This window comes from Zootoca vivipara, chromosome 3 (assembly GCF_965207765.1).
Source record: "Zootoca vivipara chromosome 3, rZooViv2.hap1.1, whole genome shotgun sequence".
NCBI lineage: Eukaryota > Metazoa > Chordata > Lepidosauria > Squamata > Lacertidae > Zootoca > Zootoca vivipara.
In genome coordinates this window covers 17,386,043-17,406,118 of record NC_142586.1, presented here as the reverse complement: position 1 = coordinate 17,406,118, position 20,076 = coordinate 17,386,043, and the positions used below count along the sequence as shown (strand labels likewise).

Sequence of the window (20,076 nt, the reverse complement as noted above, 5' to 3'; positions counted from 1 at the left end):
TCTTTGTTTTTTTTCTGCACATCACTTGACAAAAAGTATTCAGTTAATTCCAAAACGAAGGCATTTTCTCATGTGCTCCACTGCAAAATGAAAAATGCAAGAAAGGAAGAAGGAATGCTTTTTATTTTTGGCAACTCAGTATAAGAACAAAATGTTACTTGGTAATTAAGAATTGCTATGGGATCCCCCCCCTTTTTTTGCTTAAGATATATAGCCATACTGCAATGGTTTTACGATTCCTGAGGGGTTATCATTTTCTGTCTAGTCATTATGCACTCTAAGCATTTTCATTGAACAACTTCTTATATTGCTCAAAATTGAAACTGTTCCTCTGGATATCTGAAATTCCAGAATGCCTGGATTTAAATCTCTCTCTCTCTCTCTCTCTCTCTCTCTCTCTCTCTCTCTCTCTCTCTCTCTCTCTCTCTCTCACACACACACACACACACACACACACACGACACAAGCTGGATTGCTATTTATGCTGAGAACCTTGATAAAGCATTGTTTTTCCCGTGAAATGGTCATTGGCTGCAGGCATATACAAAAGAGAGTGTCCTTATTTGGATAGGAAAAAGGTCTTTCTGAACTGGGCATTATGTTTTCCTGGAAATTCTGCTGAATATTATTTTACATAGTTAAAATAATAATAATATCCCAATGTCCAAAGAAACAGAAAACTTGCTTCTTGGGCTTTGGCCGATCTGTTTTCTTAAAAGCCTTTTGTTCAGGATTCAGAGGACCATAGAAAAGCTTCCGACTCAGAGAGGGAGGCCTTCTTCCCAGTGTACCCTCTGCTACCTTTCCTCACTCAACAGTCCACTCCTGAAACGTGGGCAAACTTTTGTAAACAGCAAACACAGATTTAAGTTGGGCTAGTTGGGATGCGGGTGGCGCTGTGGGTTAAACCACAGAGCCTAGGGCTTGCCGATCAGAAGGTAGGAGGTTCGAATCCCCGCGATGGGGTGAGCTCCCGTTGTTCCTGCCAACCTAGCAGTTCGAAAGCACGTCAAAGTGCAGGAAGGTAAACGGCGGGAAGGTAAACGGCGTTTCCGTGTGCTGCTCTGGTTCGCCAGAAGCGGCTTAGTCATGCTGGCCACATGACCTGGAAGCTGTACGCCAGCTCCCTTGGCCAATAACGCGAGATGAGCGTCGCAACCCCAGAGTCGGTCACAACTGGACCCAATGGTCAGGGGTCCCTTTACCTTTACCTTTAGTTGATTCATATCATCCAAGAATATGTACAGTTGGCCTTCCATGACCCTTTTCACTACCTTTCTTGAAAAGGAGATATTTGTGACTGGTCGGTAGATAGCCTAAGCCAATGAATCATGGAATTGTAGAGTTGGGAAGGGATCCCAAGGGTCATCTAGTCCAACCCCCTGCAATGCAGGAATCTCAGCTAAAGCATCCATGACGGATGGCCATCCAACCTCTGCTTGAAAACTTCCAATGAAGTAGAGTCCACAACCTTCCGTTCCACTGTCAAACAGCTCTGTCAGAAAATTATTCCTGATGTTTAGTTGGCATCATATTTCTTGTAACTTGAAGCCATTGGTTCGAGTCTTACCCTCCAGAGAGGAAAAAACAAGCTTGCTCCATCTTACATGTGACAGTCCTTGAGATATTTGAAGCTGACTCTCATATCTCCTCTCAGTCTCCTCTCTTCTAGGCTAAACCTGCCCCTCTTCTAGGCTAAACCTGCAAAGGGGGCTTAATGTGTTGGACCCAATGGCCATATGAGAGAGCCCCAATATTGCCATGGGGGCCATGGTTCTAACTATGGAAAGGCAGCATACAAATAAAACGATGTTTGTATCTACTCATTTGCTGTTTATTTGGACCTGAATTATTTGTCTTCCAGTCCTGCCCTCCTAGTTGCAAGCTGTTAACTGGTTTTTGTCAATGAGTAGGCTGCCTCAAAATAGGAGAGGGAGCAGGGCCTGTAAATGGTTTAATAAATAAGTGAGCTAACTTAGCCTGGATTGCACCCTCAATAATGACAAGAAAACTTATATCCATCCTGAGGCACAATGCAAAGCATGCAACTTACATGGCCACCTGTTCAGAAGGGTTCCACATCTTCAGGCACACACAGCTGGAAAGCCTCTGCCCCCCCCCCGCTTTTGACAATTGCCGGCTTACAGGCTGAAGCCTTCAAACGTGCTCGGCCATTGAGCAAGTGCCAAGTGACGCAAGTGCTTGCAAGTGAATCCCAGCCGCTTATCAGCTTTTTAGACAACTTTTGTCAACCCTGTGACCATAGCTGCTAAGTACCCTGTTTTCCCCGGGAAACCCCCGTTTTTTCGTACCGTTTCCTGGCGGTCCCCCGTATGAGTTCGTCTCCCGTTATTCTCCCTTATTCCGCTCCTGCCGGTGGCCATTCCCCCCCCCTGCTTTGCCCATCTATGGGCACCAAAAATGGCCGGCGCCGGAAGTCGCGTCTACGCATGTCCGGAAGTGCGTAGACGCAACTTCCGGTGTTGACGGCGGCCATTTTCAGTGCCCATAGATGGGCAAAGCGACACTGGAAGTTGCGTCTACGGTGTCAACGGCGGCCATTTTCGGTGCCCATAGATGGGCAAAGCGACACTGGAAGTTGCGTCTACCGGTCCCGGATTCTGCAATCCAGGACTTGGCAGGTATGCCTGTGGCACACACTTTTGTGTCAGAGCCACTTCCTGACTTCCTTGCTCCCCTCCAAACATGTTGGCATAGCAATGTCCTTTGATCTGGCAGCCGTTGAACAAAGTACTTTGTTTTATATTGTGCAAATCCCCTTAGTTTAATACAGGCATGTCCAACAGGTAGATTGTGATCTACCGGTACATCACTGGACGTCTGTGGTAGATAGCTGGTAGATAATTGGCTCCCCTCAAAGAAGCTGAACAACTGTGGCTCCCCTAAAAAAAGCTCAACATTTTACCTCCTCCCTGAAAAAACTCAACAACATTGACCTGAACCCCCCCCCCAAATGGACCTTCCTCCTTCCTAAAAAAAGCTAAACAACTTTGACCTGAACCCAAAAAAGGGGGTAGATCACTGCCAGTTTTTAACTCTGTGAGTAGATCACAGTCTCTTGGGAGTTGGCCACCCCTGGTTTAATACAAAAGAGACATATGAGTGTGGGATCCTTCTCCAGTATAATTTAAATGTGCAGTTTAAGACTCTTCTCAGATGCGAGGTAAGGCAGTTGTTAAATAGTTGTACAAAGTCCTCCCCACTTAATGAGTGTGGTTCTATTTTCATAGATGGCTGAACAGCCTGTCCGATTCTCACCCTTGCTGAAGGCTGTATATACCTTGCCTCTGCTGTAATGGCATCATCCTGGCACTCAGCCACACCAGTAAAAAAACAACATTTTGAATGCATTATAAACCTGCAACACCAAATGGCGCCAGAGAACAAAAAAAAATCTATGCGGTTTTTTCATAGCAATTTTTTTTTGTTATAATGATTTAATTTCTGACTTATTTGTAGTGTTTTTTCTTCCTGTGTGTAGATCCTACTCCAGGACTGCCACACCATCTGCTTATGTAGAGTATGGCAGCAGTAATGCTTGCTGGTCGCTTCAGGTCCACAGCTGTCTTTGTATCCCCTTTCCCCCCCTCTCTTCATAGTATATTTAGCAACAATCACACATTTTGTAGCTTTGCAGCTGTGGGAAACCAGATGAGATGATGGTGATGTGAGGGCTAGATAAAGCCTGAGCTAATGTCCCTGCAAGCAGCTTGGGAAAGTTTTGCACTGAGTGGAAAAAACAGAATTGCCAGGGCCAGTGCTGTTGTTGTGAAAATACAGAGAATCCCTGTAAAGCCTGTTTTCCACAAACAGCTGCTAAAGTGGTAAAGTTGTACCACAGAACTGAACTGAATTGTAGAGTTGGAAGGGAACCCTCTGCAATGCAGGAATCCTGCCCACAGCTGTGTGGGAATGCTAAGGATAGTAGGAGAGGATATATTGATGAAATATCAACCTTCCTTCACTCACGCTAGTGAGTCACGTAGCAGGAAGCTAGTCTGCAGATTTGTTTGGATCTCTTTAGTTAAGCAATCCACTCTGGCTTGCCCAGATTGGATTATTCCTGTTAAGTCCCCGTTGATCTCTTTTAAAAGAATAAAGACACAAGGAGTCTTTCCTTAAAAGTAACAAGACGTTTACTCACATTCAGTTCGCAGTATGATCCCTGGAGGCAGGCTTTAGCTTGTCGTAACGGAACAAAGTGTGAGTTCATCTCATATGGGGATTGAGCCCATGTGCTGCTGGCTGAGAGCCAGCAGACAGCAAAATATATTAAGAGAACAGCATCAAGAGAAGAAAATGGCATCAAGAGAAAGATGGCTGTGTGACTCGGCTCTTTTATGGAGTCAGCCAGGGTCGGGTCATGCCCATCTGTCTGGTCACATGCAGGGGGAAGGACGCTCCAGACCAGTGAAACAGGAAGTTATATTGGCTGGAGTAACATACCCCTGCCTGTGTCCACTCTAGGGAACCAAGGAAAGTTGTATTTGACTGCTCTAATGGATTACATCCCACAAGCTCTCCCTAGGTGAGCTTGGACCATCAACCTTCTGGTTAACAGCCTTAACCAGTGGCTGTTACCTGTGTGGACATTTCAGGCTGCAAGGTGAGCTGCAGGGCTCACATTGTGAAATACTCCCCTTACGTAAAATTGGTTCCTACATGTGAAATGCTAGTCTTGTAAGGGAAAAGGTGAGGCTTTAATCCTACCGGAAATGTAGGGTTTTCTCTAACACAGAGTTATTGTGTTTAAATGGGAGAGCGTCCTGTGGAAAAGAATGGAAAGATGAGCGCAAATTGGGCAAAAGAGAACTGGTTTGACATTCGTGGGAGCTGATGGCAATAGTCATATTAACAATAACTCTAAAGAAAAATGGAAATGGTGAATAAAGACTGGGTGAAGGGTTGCCTGTTGCACTATTTGAAAAAAAGAGAACTTAAGTTTTCTCATAAGCAAAGATAGCAAAATATATTCTGTGTGTTCTTATATATGTTCATTATATCCTATTTATTGCACTCACAAAAGTAGTATGTAGCATCACTTTTGTATGACATATTAGATATTTAGAAGAATGAACAGATGGCAAATAGGGATATATTTGAAATTCATTTTTTTAAAAAACTATGGGGATGAAATGGGGGAGTGTTGGCAGTCGGAAAAAGAGCCCAGATACAGGTTTGGTAGCTACCCTGTTTCCCCTATTTTAAGACATAGTCATAAAATAAGCCATAGCAGGATTTTTTAAGCATTCAAGGAATATAAGCCATACCCCAAAAATAAGACATATTGATAGGCGCAGCAGCAATGCCAGCCGCAGCAGCAGGAGGAGGAAAATATTAAGACATCCCCTGAAAATAAGCCATAGTGTGTTTTTTTGAGGAAAAATAAATATAAGACGATGTCCTATTTTCGGAGAAACACTGGTAATCTGTAGTTTATGTGGCATGGCATAGCAGTCTTTAAAAAAGCTAAGAAGGTTTAGTGCTACAGCTAAGTACAATTCAAGGCTGCTTCTTTCTGCAGCTTTGGAATTGAGCAAACGGGGCAGATTGAAGCACCTTTTGTCTTAGGGGCTTTGCAATAATAGGATGACTCAACTCTCAAAATAGAATTTGGAAATGGGCATTACCTCATCCATCAGCTTCCCAAGCCTCTGCCCAAGGAACAGGAAATGTTGAATCACTCGATTCACAGAGTGGGTTCTGTTGACAATGGTAAACCTTAATGGGGGGTGGATTTCTGTGCCTGTTTTGCTGAGCCTTTAATGAATAACTGGCTTGGCTTTTGAAAAGGCTTATTCATAGCAGCGAAAGTGTATGTAGGTTAGCAGAAGTCTGGTCTTGACTGTTTGCGATGGGCATTTCCTCATGCTTCTCAGTGTTTTGCAAATGCTCCTGCAAATAAGCCCACAAAGGCCATTAGTCTACATTAGTCATCTGTATTGGTGTCCTGAAGAGTTACCACTGATTACCAGGCAAGTGGCTATTTGCAAGGGTATCCTTTGTCATGTTTATGATCCTGAAAACAATTGATATACAGTACATAGAATCTGTGAGCTGGAAAGGACTTCAAGGGTCATCTAGTTCAACCAGCTGCTGCTATAGGCTAGATGTGAGACTGGCACACAGGGCTTCTGTGTTTCAACACTATAAGGCAGGCATCCCCAAACTTTGGCCCTCCAGATGTTTTGGACTACAATTCCCATCTTCCCCAACTACTGGTCCTGTTAGCTAGGGATCATGGGAGTTGTAGGCCAAAACATCTGGAGGGCCGCAGTTTGGGGATGCCTGCTATAAGGCATCTTTTCCCAACCTGGTGCGCTTCAGGTACAACATGCGAAAGGCACTAGCTTAGGGAAGGCTGGAACCCTAAACGTCTCCCTCTCCCAATCAGTTTCTTGTGAACAATTGTTTAGTTGTGAACACATTCATACAATTTTAGGGGAATGCTTGAAATCATCATAGAATTTCCAGCTAGCGAGGTTGGCCTGTCATGTTTCATGAAAACATCTTGCAGATGGCAAATGTTTGGAAGAGAGTGGGATATGGGCAAGAAACGTTGAGTGCTAAAAACAGAGCTAGAGTTGTGTGTAACATTTTTGCCCCCCCCCAATGAATGGGCCATGTTCTTGTCATTGCATTGTTTTATATGGAGGCCCCATGATCATATTATAAAGTAGATGTGTTCTATGCTTTTAAATCAATCACTGCTAAGAGTTGTTCCTTTTCACTTTCCAATTAAAAATAATAATCTGTGTGCTGTGAGCAAATTTTTATTCTGAAAGCGTGACCCAGAGATGAAGAAGTTTGAGAATTGCTGCATTAGACCTTGAATGGGTTCCGTGAACCCAGCGCTCTTTTGCTTCCGGAAAATAGCACCAAGGAGCCAATAATGGTAAAAACGACATTGGGATGTTGGCAGATCCAACTTTCTGCCTCTCCACCAGCAACAAACCTCTTGAAGTAAGCTTGACAAAGACCCAATTTTTTGAAAAGCAAGAGCTACTTCAGGGAAGCTGCAAATGGTGCTATTAATAAACCAGTGCCAGGGCGAATTGCGAGGGCTTCTGTCTGTTCCCACGGAACATTGTGCTCTCCGGGCTCTTTGTGGTGACGTCATGCTGGGCATTCGGTGGCACTTCCGATCAATTTCACTTCCTTAGCTTAATCCCTCTTACTGGATTTTGACTCAGCAGTCACCCTTATTTGGAGCAGGACACACACACACACACACACAAACACACCCCTTTGACTGCTGCAGGCTTCGCCGTTCAACTCTCCCACAAATCCGTATAATTTTGCATTTGTACATTTTACACTGCTGACGGATACTCTTTTTTTTTTTTTTGCAATGGGTTGGGAGAGACGGCACTTGCTTGCTCAATGCAGATTCATGGGAACGGTGTCTCCTTGTTTTGAAGCGACCTCGGGAAAACTCTGTCACTGGTAAAATGTTAGTCACCAAGCATTTCATGAGAGGTTCCCTTCCATAGAAGGGAATTGGCAGGATGAAACATGGTTGGAAATACTGACAACATCAATACAAACACACACACACACACATACACACACACACAGAAATGTAGTTAAAATGTATTAATTGGGGTGTGAGTGTCTATTATTTCAGCATATCTAAAAATTGATGTGACATTAACCAGCAAATTATTAGACTTTGCAGATGGATTATTGGTTGGTTGTTTTTTTTTTAAAAAAAACTTCCATTGTCCTTAAATGTTTGTGACTGCCCTATTATTATTATTATTATTATTATTATTATTATTATTATTATTAAGATTTATATACCGTCCTTCATCATAAGATCTCAGGGCGGTTCACAGAACAAAATATAGGAAAAAGACAAGCAGGCCCAGACAGAGGGGGGTGGGCCATAGGCCTGGGCCCCTGATTCTAAAGGGGGCCTCGGTCAGCATATTCACAATCAGTAAAATGAAATATTTCCCATTTTGTCTTTATATGCAGATACAGTTCAAGCCTTGAAATAAAATTATCTGTCAGCATAACTTTTGTGAAAATTAATTATATACTTACTTATTTATATGACTTCAGTGATCCCCAGGGTCTACCTGGCCCGGGCCTCTGCCTGGCTCTGCAAGGGCCTGAAGGCAAGTAAATAAGTAGAACAAAACAGCAAAACAACAACTTCCCACAGACATGTTTTAAAGGCTGTAGAATATTAATCTGCCATTTCTTCTGCACTTGAAACCTCCAGTAGCATCAGATTTGGGAAGTGGAAGTGGCAACGGTAACCTTTACAAAGAATCAGAAAGATGTGCCATCTCTGTAAATAAGGATAGCATAGTGTGATCATTGCAACATTTCAAAAAGTTCTGTGGCATAGCTGCCAAGTACCCCGTTTTCCCTGGGAAACCCCCGTTTTTACTTACCTTTTCCTGGTGGTCCCCCGTATCACTTCGTCTCCCGTTTTTCTCTGTTATTTTCTCCTGCCGGCGGCCATTTTTTTCTTTCCAATTTGCCCTTCTATGGGCACCAAAAATGGCCGCCGCCGGCTTCAAAAGTCACATCTACGCATGTCCGGAAGTGCATAGACGTGACTTCGGGTATCGGCGGCAACCATTTTTTGGTGCCCTTAGATGGGCGGAGCGACACCGGAAGTTTCGTCGACGCACTTCCGGATATGCGTACAAGCGACTTTCGAAGCCGGCGGCGGCCATTTTTGGTGCCCATAGAAGGGCAAAGCGACACTGGAAGTTACGTCGACGCAACTTCCGGTGTCACACGGCTGCCGGTCCCGGATTCTGCAGTCCGGGACTTGGAAGGTAAGTTCTGTGGCAGTTGGGTCCAAGGCTAGGTAGGATGGATCTCTATTGAAATCTAATATGACGTTGATTGGAAGGAGCACAAGCTTGGGGGAGAATTTTGTTAAGGCTTGACATTGGGTGGCCATTTGGAAAGACCTTGAGGACCTTGTGTTATTTAGCTTTGATCCCTTCCGGTTCAAACAGCCTGATGGATCGGTATTCTACAAAGCCTACTTTAAGATAACGCATTGGGGGTGATCATGGTTCCCTTGCCGGATTCACCTGAGCTTTATTCTGTGGCTCCCTCTCCAGAAAGCCCAGAGAAGGCTCTCTTTTTGGGATGGTCTTTCTTCCATTACAATTTAGGGTGCCAGTTCTTTTCATACCATTAGGAGCACATTGCGGGGTTCTGCACTGCTTTCTTCTCATCTTCCAGCACTGTAAGAATTACCACTGTTATTTCCCCCCCCCTTAGAAAAGCAGCTGAAGAGTAGAATTGTGCCAGCGTGTTTTCCTCTCTGCAGCTAATAGCTGCTTTTGATTAGAGACATGGGGGAGAATGTTAAACGGCACCTCCTCCAAGGCCACAACCCTGATGCAATCTCCCCACTCCCCAAAATTCAATTTGTATGTCCACAGGGTGGCTGTTCCTCTGGAAAAGAAAGGGGGAAAAAAGAAACACTCTTTAACAGTGTCTGCTGGATTTCTCTGCTGTCATTTAAACCTTTAGATCTAAAAAGGCTAAGAAACCTACGCCTCCTCCAGCCAAAGACGGGAAGCCCAAGTTAACGATTTTTGACGAAGAAGCCGTTCCTGACGAAGGACTGTTTGGCTCAGCTCAAGGGTTTTCTTTCAGCGGCAGCAAGAGGATATTGGCAGCCGAAAAAAGTAAGCGTCTTTCTAGTCAGCTCCTTGATGTGTGCTCTGAAAATATGTGCCAAAGTTTCGCAAAGCTTAGTTGCAGAACTCCACATCCTTCCATGCCAGCTTGGGCATACAGTCATTTATTCCAAGATGGGAAATGCCTTAGTATGCTCATTTAGATATGTGTAATGACTCCAATGGTTGAGTTGAGTTAAAAGGAAAGAACCCCCCCCCCCACAATAGCTGTCAAGTTCTGGCCTGAGAAATAAGGGACTAGACCGGAAGTAGCAGACCGGAAGTAGCGCTGCCGCTATTTTGGAACTGGGCGGAGCATGCTCAGAAGCTACTTTTGATGCTGCTCTGCCCTGTTCCAAAATGGCCGCCACACCAGAAGTCACGCTGCAGCCATTTTGGAACTGGGCAAAGCAGCATAAAAAGTCGCTTCTGAGCATGCTCCACCTAGTTCCAAAATGGCCGCCGCGCGAGAATAAACCGGGGGAAAACAAAAAAATCTGTTTTTTCGGCTGGGGACAGCTAGAAAAACGGGGGTTTCCCGGGGAATACGGGAGACTTGGCAGCTATGCCCCCCCTCTCTTTTTCCCCTTAGGAGGGCTGCATTCCCTTAGGGATATTCTTCCAGTGGCTGCAGACCAACAGTGGGAAGGATGCATTCAGAATCAAGCTGAATGAGGTCATTAGTGGTGGCTTATGCCCATTGGGTGGAAGACAGGAAGCCAATATTCCATACCCTCCAACATTTCTCTGATTAAAATAGGGGCATCCTATTTATTATTATTAGTAGTAGCACCAGAATGCGGCAGCCAGACTGGTGACTGGGAGCGGCCGCCGGGACCACATAACACCAGTCCTGAGAGATCTACATTGGCTCCCAGTACATTTCCGAGCACATTTCAAAGTGTTGGTGCTGACCTTTAAAGCCCTAAACGGCCTCGGTCTTGTATACCTGAAGGAGCGTCTCCACCCACATTGTTCAGCCCAGACACTGAGATCCAGCGCCGAGGGCCTTCTGGCGGTTCCCTCACTGCGAGAAGCAAAGCTACAGGGAACCAGGCAGAGGGCCTTCTCAGTAGTGGCACCCGCTCTGTGGAACGCCCTCCCATCGGAGGTCAGAGAGATAAACAACTACCTGACATTTAGAAAATACCTAAAGGCAGCCCTGTTTAGGGAAGTTTTTAATCTGTGATATTTTTGTTGTTGTTGTTTAGTCGTTTAGTCATGTCTGACTCTTCGTGACCCCATGGACCATAGCACGCCAGGCACTCCTGTCTTCCACTGCCTCCCGCAGTTTGGTCAAACTCATGTTCATGGCTTCGAGAACACTGTCCAACCATCTCGTCCTCTGTCGTCCCCTTCTCCTAGTGCCCTCAATCTTTCCCAACATCAGGGTCTTTTCCAGAGAGTCTTCTCTTCTCATGAGGTGGCCAAAGTATTGGAGCCTCAGCTTCAGGATCTGTCCTTCCAGTGAGCACTCAGGGCTGATTTCCTTCAGAATGGATAGGTTTGATCTTCTTGCAGTCCATGGGACTCTCAAGAGTCTCCTCCAGCACCATAATTCAAAAGCATCAATTCTTCGGTGATTAGCCTTCTTTATGGTCCAGCTCTCACTTCCATACATCACTACTGGGAAAACCATAGCTTTAATTATACGGACCTGATATTTTATTTAATGTATTTTAATGTGTGTTGGAAGCCGCCCAGAGTGGCGGGGGTATTAATAATAAATTATTATTATTGTTATTGTTATTATTATTATTATTATTAATACCCCAACCATCTGACTGGGTTGCCTCAGCCACTCTGGGTGGCTTCCAACATATATAACAATATCATGAAACACTAAACATTAAAAAACTTCCCTATACAGGGCTGCCTTCAGATGTCTTCTAAAGGTTGTATAGTTACTTGTGGGTCTCATATCACCATACACTCCAACATTTCTTGGATGAAAATAGGGACATCCTAAGGAAAAATGGGACATTCTAGGATCGAATCAGAAACTGGGGTGGCTTCTGTAAATCCGGGACTGGAAAATAGGGACACTTGCGGGATCCGATATTCAGGCTACTGCTGTGTTTAAGTCCATTGTAGCTGTTATCTCTTTGCTCAATTATTAGATCTGAAATTGTTTGAAGATCCAGACCTTGGTGGAGTGGTAACTCTGGGTGACTCGCTGCTGTTGCCTACCGCCTGTGCAAGCACAGAACATGCATTAAGCGGTAACCTTGAGGAGGACACCGAGGAGCTATTGAGGTATTAATCTTGGATGTCATAGGGTCTTCAGTGTTCCATAGCTTTGCAGAGCAACAAACATGTAGCAACTCTTATGCTGGAAGGGTTCGCATTCAGAATTGTCAACAGGCTAAACAATAGCCCGAGACCTTGACTTTCATTATCTGTAAATTGGTATCTGATCTAGCCCTTACTAAGAATTTGTATTTTTTTAACGCATGGTGCAAATAACTTGTATATGAAGCCTGAGCGTTGAGGTGTATTCAGTGCTATGATGTATCCAACAAAGTTGTCTTTTCGGTGCAAAGACTTCCACTTGTGTAATGGAACTCCCCCCCCCCCGGTGCACCATGTAAATCTGCTCTGGAGGGTTGTGGGGAACCCCCAATGTATTTGGGAGGCACATGGTGCAAATAGGGTTGCCAGACTCAATAGTGGACAGGACTTCTGTGCTTTTAATTGCCCTGCTCTCTTTTGAGTCTGAAAACCTTAAAGAGAAACCAGCAGACCCTTTGTTTAATTTCCCAGCAAAGGGTTTGCTGGCTTCTCTTTAAGGTTTCCAGACTTAAGAGCAGGGCAATTAAAGGCACAGAAGTCTTGTCCACTATTGAGTCTGGCAACCCTAGGTGCAAAGGGAGAAGGAGAGGAAGTTCTGTTGTACAAGTGGAAGTTGTTGGGTGAGCAGGATAAGTTCATTGGATGCCACCCTTAGGCCTCAAGATTAATAGTGAATGAGGTAGTATGCAACTTCGTTTTATTCAGAGTTAAACCCATTGGAATTAATGAACATGGCTAAGCGAGGTCTATTGGTTTCAATGGGCCTGCTCTGAGTAACAATACCCATTGTTAATAGTTTTGTCCATTGTGGCAGCAACCTTACTCATCATCTATAGAACAAATAATTGCATATGGTCCATTTTGGCCTAGCAATTATTTGCAGGTTAAAGGCATATGATAACATGATTTAGAATTTCAAGTGACTAGTATAAATTGCGCACTTTATTAGTGATCCGGGAGATTTTACAGACTCACATATCATTAACTACAGGAATGCAGTTTCATGCAAAATGTCCAGGCCAAAAGTCATGTTTTGAGTGACTTTCCGAAAGCTTTAATGATTACTTACTAATGTGGAGGGGGAGGAATCCACTGTGTGAGGTCCCTTGGAATATATGACTGTGGGCCTTCCTTTGTTTATACGAAGTGTACTTTTATTAACAAGTCACATCAGCAACACCTACCTTAATCTACTTGGAGGTAAAAATTTAGTTTCACATTGTGTCTTATGCATTGGCAACACATTTGATCTTCTAAGGCATGATGTCTTCAGGGCACAGCCTGATTTTTACTGGAGCGGAATATTTGAGAAGGAAGAACACACACAGTCATTAGCTGCCATCTTTTGTTTTTCTTCTATCTCACCCCAGTAATCAAAGACGGACATTTTGTCTGTATGGGCAAAACGCCATCTTATGCAACCTTTGAATTAAACATAAACCCACTGCAAACAGCTTCTTCGTCTGTCAGATGAATATGTACTATGTTTCTCATAAAATAAGACACCGTCTTATATTTATTTTACTCAAGAAAATAAGCCTATGGCTTATTTTCGGGGGTGTCTTATTTTTTTAAAAAAATTACCTCCTCTTCCTGTCGTGGCTCGGCGCCCGGAAGTGGCTGCTGCTGCTGCGTTGCTGGGCGCTTTGTCGGCGCTTCAGCAGGGTATGCTGCTGGGTCCCGCTGGGTCCGGGCTCCACGCGGCGCGCGCTGCGGCTCTTGCTGGGTCCCGCCGCCGGGTTGGAGCTCGGCATGGCGCCCGCTGCAGCTCTTGCCGCGTCCCGCCGCCGGGTTGGCGCTTGGCGCACGCTGCTGGGCTTTTTGGAGGGGCAGCAGCATCCGGTTCTGGGCACTGAGAGGCATCTTCCTCTTCCATGGTGCCATCCAGACCTGCTCCCACCACTATGGCTTATTTTTGGGGTATGTCTTATATTTTTTCAACCCAGGAAAATCCTGCCATGGCTTATTTTCTAGGTGCGTCTTATTTTATGAGAAACACGGTATCACATCATACTGATTCTTCCAGCTTGGTAAAGTAAGAAAAAGGCCACTCTGGGTGGCTTCCAAAACATATAGAAACCTGGGTGCCTGCAATGAAAGACTTCAACTTTGCCCATTGACTCGGGGGGCGGGGGGGGGGTACAAATATATTATTGTGGGTGTTGAAGCAGTTGCTCCAGTGTATAGAAACATAAGAAAACATCAAACATTAAAAAACATTCCGATACAGGGCTGCCTTCAGATGTCTTCTAAAAGTTGTGTAGTTCTTTATCTCCTTGATATCTGGTGGGAGGAGGTTCCACAGGGAGGGCGCCACTACTGAGAAGGCCTTCTGCCTAGTTCCCTGTAAATTTGCTTCTCGCAATGATGAAACCGTCAGAAGGCCTTCGGAGCTGAATCTCAGTGTCCGGGCTGAGCGATGAGGGTGGAGACGTTCCTTCAGGTATACAGGGCCGAGGCTGTTTTTAGGGCAATGAAAGTCAGGACCAACACTTTGAATTGTGCTTGGAAATGTACTGAGAACCAGTGAAGATTCTTTAGGACTGGTGTTATATGGTCCTGGCGGCCACTCCCAGTCACCAGTTTGGCAGCCACATTCTGGTTTAGCTGTAGTTTCTGCGTCACCTTCAAAGGTAGCGCCATGTAAAGCACATTGCGGTACAGTGGAACCTCGGTTTATGAACACCTCGGTTTATGAATTTTCGGTTTATGAACGCCGCGGACCCATCTGGAACGAATTAATTCATTTTCCATTACTTTCAATGGGAAAGTTCGCTTCAGTTTATGAACACTTCAGTTTAAGTACTCCATGGACTGTCTGGAACGGATTAATCCACTTTCCATTACTTTCAATGGGAAAGTTCGCTTCAGTTTATGAACGCTTCAGTTTATGAACAGACTTCCGGAACCCATTGTGTTCATAAACCGAGGTACCACTGTAGTTGCAAGAGGGAGATAACCAGAGCATGTACCGCTCTGGCAAGACAGTCTGGGGGCAGGTAGGGTCTCAGCTGGCGGACCAGATGGAGTTGGTAGACAGCTGCCCTGGACCTGTGCCTCCATGGAGAGCTGTGAGTCCAAAATGACTCCCAGGCTGCACGTCTGGTCCTTCAGGGGCACAGTTACCCCATTCAGGACCAGGGAGGCCCCCACATCCGCCTGCCCCTTGTCTACTAAAAACATTACTTCTGTCTTGTCGGGATTCAACCTCATCCATCCATTATACAGAATAAGGTGTAGATCAGAACCACTCCTTCTTTTCCTGATCCCTGAGGTGTGGCCCTTTGGTATTTTCTTACAACAAATATAATAGTTTCTTGCTCTCTTTTTAAATGGAGATGCTGAATCTTTGGAACTGGCATGGCAACCACTTCTTGTTTCTAGCTTATTTGACCTATTTAGAAAGTGCTGATATTTTCCATGCAAACCCAGCTGCTATTAAACCACTACAGTATTATGACAAGAAGTTCTAACACATGCGTTCCTTTTTAAAAACCAAACTTAACATATTTAAATTTAAAAATAGAATGTGGGTTTCTGTGCTCTTTATAAACCTTTAAAATCAAAAATAGACAGCAAACGCCCATGTTTCTTTATAACTCTTCTAAACAATGAGATACACTTTTTGTTTCCATTTCTTAAACTTTTCAAATAGTTGCTTTGCTTCCTGTGTTCTATGGGCTGTCCATAAAATATCAGAAAACATTGTTCTCTATTGGCCTGGGTTTGATGTATCTCATTCTTTCATAGGAGTCATGAGTTGTATCCAAAGTAGTGCCAACTGACTTGTTCCATCAGTAGTGTAACAACTTCTTCCCCTCACACCCCTCAATCTGTTCTAGGTCTTCTTCCGAACCCCCTGGAGTAGATTTGGGGAAGGTGGGCGGGGGGGGGGGGAGAGGAGAAACAGTGGTGGATTCTCAAATTTCAGCAGCACCCTGCGCATTGCCAAAATTTGGTGCCTCTCGCTTTCCATTCTACATCATTGTTACAGCCAGGGCCTTTTTTCAGCCAGAGCTCACAGCCTTAGCTGCAAAGTATCCCGTTTTTCGCGGGAAACCCCCGGATTTTAATCTGTTTCCCACTGTTCTCCCGAATGGAGAAAAATCCCGGAAATCCCCCGGATTTCCTACCTGCCAGAGAGCCTCCATTTTGGGTGCTGCTCTGCCCATGTGTGGGCACCAGAAATAGAGCAGAGTGGCACCGGAAGTCACTTCTGCACATGCCCCGCGGCCACCACAAAGATGGCCATCGGGCATGCGTAGAAGCAACTCTGCCCTATTTCCAGTGCCCACATATGGTCAGAGTGGCCCCGGAAGTTGCTTCTACGCAACTTCCGGTGCCGCGTAGCTGCTGATCCCGCATTTTTCAGCGGGAGACTTGGCAGGTATGCTCACAGCTCCAGCACCTCTCAGGTGGGCACCATTGCCATTCTAAGAGAACAAAAGGATAAGTTCATGGTGAGCCCTGGCACCTCTTTTTCTAGGAAAATAGCACTGGTTACAATGCCCCCCGAGGCTCTGCACCCAGTGTGACCAAACCTAAATCTGCACCTTGGAGAAAGTCCTTTGCACAAGCCGAAATCCTTCTGTGGACAGAATGAGGGCACTGGAAATCGCCCAATTCTTTTTGGGGGGTTTATGTGGCGAAGTGAAGCTTGTGTGAAAAGTCTAATGTAGCAGAAGTACTGCTCTGTCTCTACTTATGTGTTGAGGTTTTGAAGTAGAAGTTTCATCTTTAACCCAAAAATAAATATTCCCCCCCCCCATTGGAATAAGATTTGCTTCACATCCTTGAACTTGTTCTTCCTCTGCAGAGTGGAAGAGGATTTTGAGAAGATGTGGAAACTCAGCTCCAAGCCCAAGCTGCCACCTAAGCCAACGTTACCAAAGAAGCCAGCAGTAACTGATGCAAACCCCCCATTATCCTCAGCCCCCAAAACAAAGCCAACGGAAGTAAAGGCTCAGACCATGGGCGAAGTGGATATCCTCCAGTACATTCAAGAAAACGAATCCATCAGCAGTGAAGAACCAAGACTGTTCTGAAACACACACTATGCCAGACTTTTTCCTTTAGGAAGAACTTCCATCAGCCTTCTGCGTCTGGTTGGACAGAGCAGGCTTTGGCCCAGCACCCTCGGTTGACAGCTTGCCTGCTGGTTCATTGTGGCAAAGAGAGCAGATTTGTAAGCAGTAAATCAATGAATGGCTTGTGTGTGTTCTGACTGCAGAGCAGCTGGGATCGGATCAAAGATGCCTTATGTTTTTTTCAGGGACTTTTAAGAACGAGGCTAGAATTTTGTTGAAAGTGAGAGTGCTATCTTGTTTTGTTTTGTTTTGTTTTGTACTACAGTTGTAGTTCAAACTGTTGAAATATGTTAATACAACATAATTTCGGGCAAATTGATTATTTGAGAGGTAGAGGGGATAAAAGGAGCGGAATTAGTAAGGTGGGTGAGTAAAGTGAAATAACTTTATTTTCTTAATTGAAAATAGTTTTAACTGCTTCTCCTTGTCCCTAGAATCAGATAATTGTAGAGTTGGGAGGTATCCCAAGGGTCATCTAGTCCAACCCCCTGCAATCCAGGAATCTCGGCTAAAGCATCCATGACAGATGACCATCCAAATTCTGCTAAAAAAAAACCTCCAAGGAAGGAGAGTCCACAACCTCTTGAGGGAGACCGTTTCACTGTCAAACAGTTCTTATTGTCAGAAGGTTTTTCCTGGTATTTAGTTGGAATCTCCTTTCTTGTAACTTGAAGCCATTGGTTCGAGTCCTGGAGCAGAAGAAAGCAAGTTTGCTCCTTCCTCCATTTGACAGCCCTTTAGATATTTGAAGATGGCTCTCATATGTCCTCCTAGCCTCTTCTTTTCCAGGCTATAAACATACACAGCTCCATCAACCATTCTTCATATGGCTTGGTTTCCAGATCCTTGATCGTCTTGGTTGAGAGCCAGTGTGGTGTAGTGGTTAAGAGTGGTAGACTTGTAATCTGGTGAACCGGGTTCACGTCTCCGCTCCTCCACATCCAGATGCTGGGTGACTTTGGCCTAGTCACACTTCTCTGAAGTCTCTCAGCCCCACTCACCTCACAGAATGTTTGTTGTGGGAGAGGAAGGGAAAGGAGAATGTTAGCCGCTTTGAGACTCCTTCGGGTAGTGATAAAGCGGGATATCAAATCCAAACTCTTCTTCTTCTTCTTGGTTGAAATATCTCCTTGAAACAAGTTTGATTGGCTACAGGGCACATACAGCATTCCCCCCCCCGACCCATATTGCCCCATATTTATGGTGTTTATATGTATATGGGGTGTCCAAGTGCTTCTTCATGAGAAGCACTAGAATTTCTATTCTGACCATAGTTTGCTGTGGTGGATTGCAGACTATGCTCAATAGTCCCCAGAGTTTCAGGAGCAGCTTGTTACATAGCAGGAAAAGGGAGGGGGAATGTGGGAATTTTGATCATGGCATCTGGTTTTCATCTCTTCAGCTCCATTCCTAGGGCTAAGGTGCAGACTTCTTTTTACAAGCTGAAATTTTCACATTTCTTGCTATCGCTTTGGGTGAGGAAAGATTAAGTTGGATATGGAACAGTGTAAGCTAAAAGCCCTGTAAATCCATCTCTGCCAACGTTCACGAGCATTTTGTGAGTTTATTTAAAAGCTGCCGCTTTATAGATGTCAAGCCCTTGATATAGATGCTTATGCTATTTGTAAGAGGGTTAGGAAAAGGAACGGAAATATGACCTGTACCAATGGGATCAAATTGCAAAAGAAGGGTTATTTTTGGACCAAACATTAAGATGAACATAATTATAGGATTTTAAGCAGATGCCACAACTCAGGGTTAGTGGTGGATTTCTTGCAAGAGATTCAACTAGATGGAGAATGCTTTGACCTTGCAGGTGTTCCCATCAGCCCCAGCAAGCATGGTCAATAGCCAGGAATGATGGGAGTTGTAACTGAACAAGGACCACCTCTCCCCATATGAACTGACCTTGACCCTGGAATCCTCATCTGAGGCCCTTCTTCATGTGCCTCCACTGTCAGAGGTCTGGAGGGCAGCAACACAAGAACAGGCCTTTTCTGTGGTGGCTCCCCTCTTGTGGAATGCTCTCCCCAGGGAGGCTCGCCTGATGCCTTCACTGCATATCTTCAGGTGCCAGACAAAAACATTCTTTTTCTCCTGGGCCTTTGGCTAATCAAGCAGTCTATATGGCCTTTTAAACTGTGTGTGGTGAGGGTTATTCATAGAACCATAGAGTTGGAAGAGACCACAAGGGCCATCCAGTCCAAACCCCTTTTTCTCTGTTACTATGTTGCATATTTTTGTGTTTTTATGTTGTAAACCAGCCTGTAATCCTTGCATGAAGAGCGGTATTGAAATTTAATTAGCAACAGCAACAACAGCAGCAGCAGCAGCAGCAGGAGAGCCCAAGGTTCTGCATACCCGAACGGGATGATTGCTTCCAACTCGATTCTATATTTTGATAGTTCAGTTAGACACCTGACTAAAGTGCTTTAAAATTGTTTATCTCTTTTTATATGAACCTATCCTATGTCTTTCTCATTCTCTCTTGGGTAACTGAGGCCCACAAAATAAATATCTCTTGAGGAGAAGTTAAGCCATATCAAAAGACTTGCTAAGCCAGTAAGCTTATCTCTGTTGCCTTTTGAATATACACCTGAATGAATGAAGGGGGAAATATTGAAGCACTTTAAATGAATTGTGTTTATAATGTATAATGTTCATCATTCTGTTTTGAATAAAAGTATTAAGCACTATGAAAATTAAATACTCACTCTTGAGATTTGAAAGACAAATAGCCTTGTAAATCAAATTATATGCTATTATATATTATAAGAGCAAATGAGCAGTGCAATTTAGATTGGGTCTATTAGATTGTTTAGTACCATCTTTCCTCTTTATGCACAGTTTGTTTGTTTGTTTGTTTATTCATTCATTCATTTTTAAAGCATAAAGGTAGTAATAGTATGTTTCATGCAGTACAGTACATAATGTTGACACTAAACCAATGTGCTGGAGTAAATAGAAATACTCTTGTGAATACAGATGTGCTGGAGTAAATAGAAACAGTTGTGAAT

At 44.4% G+C, this 20,076-nt stretch overlaps 1 protein-coding gene across 1 annotated transcript in view; it reads left to right on the top strand.

Moving 5' to 3' along the window:
- HS1BP3 (HCLS1 binding protein 3) overlaps nucleotides 1-19,766 on the top strand; it is a 39,169-nt gene extending 19,403 nt beyond the window's left edge. Inside the window, exons 5-7 of the mRNA XM_035109989.3 lie at nucleotides 9,532-9,689; nucleotides 11,801-11,936; nucleotides 16,789-19,766. Of these exons, the coding sequence (XP_034965880.3) occupies nucleotides 9,532-9,689; nucleotides 11,801-11,936; nucleotides 16,789-17,017 (523 nt within the window). The 3' untranslated portion in view covers nucleotides 17,018-19,766. The remainder of the gene's footprint in view (nucleotides 1-9,531; nucleotides 9,690-11,800; nucleotides 11,937-16,788) is intronic.
- Nucleotides 19,767-20,076: the final 310 nt, after the last annotated feature.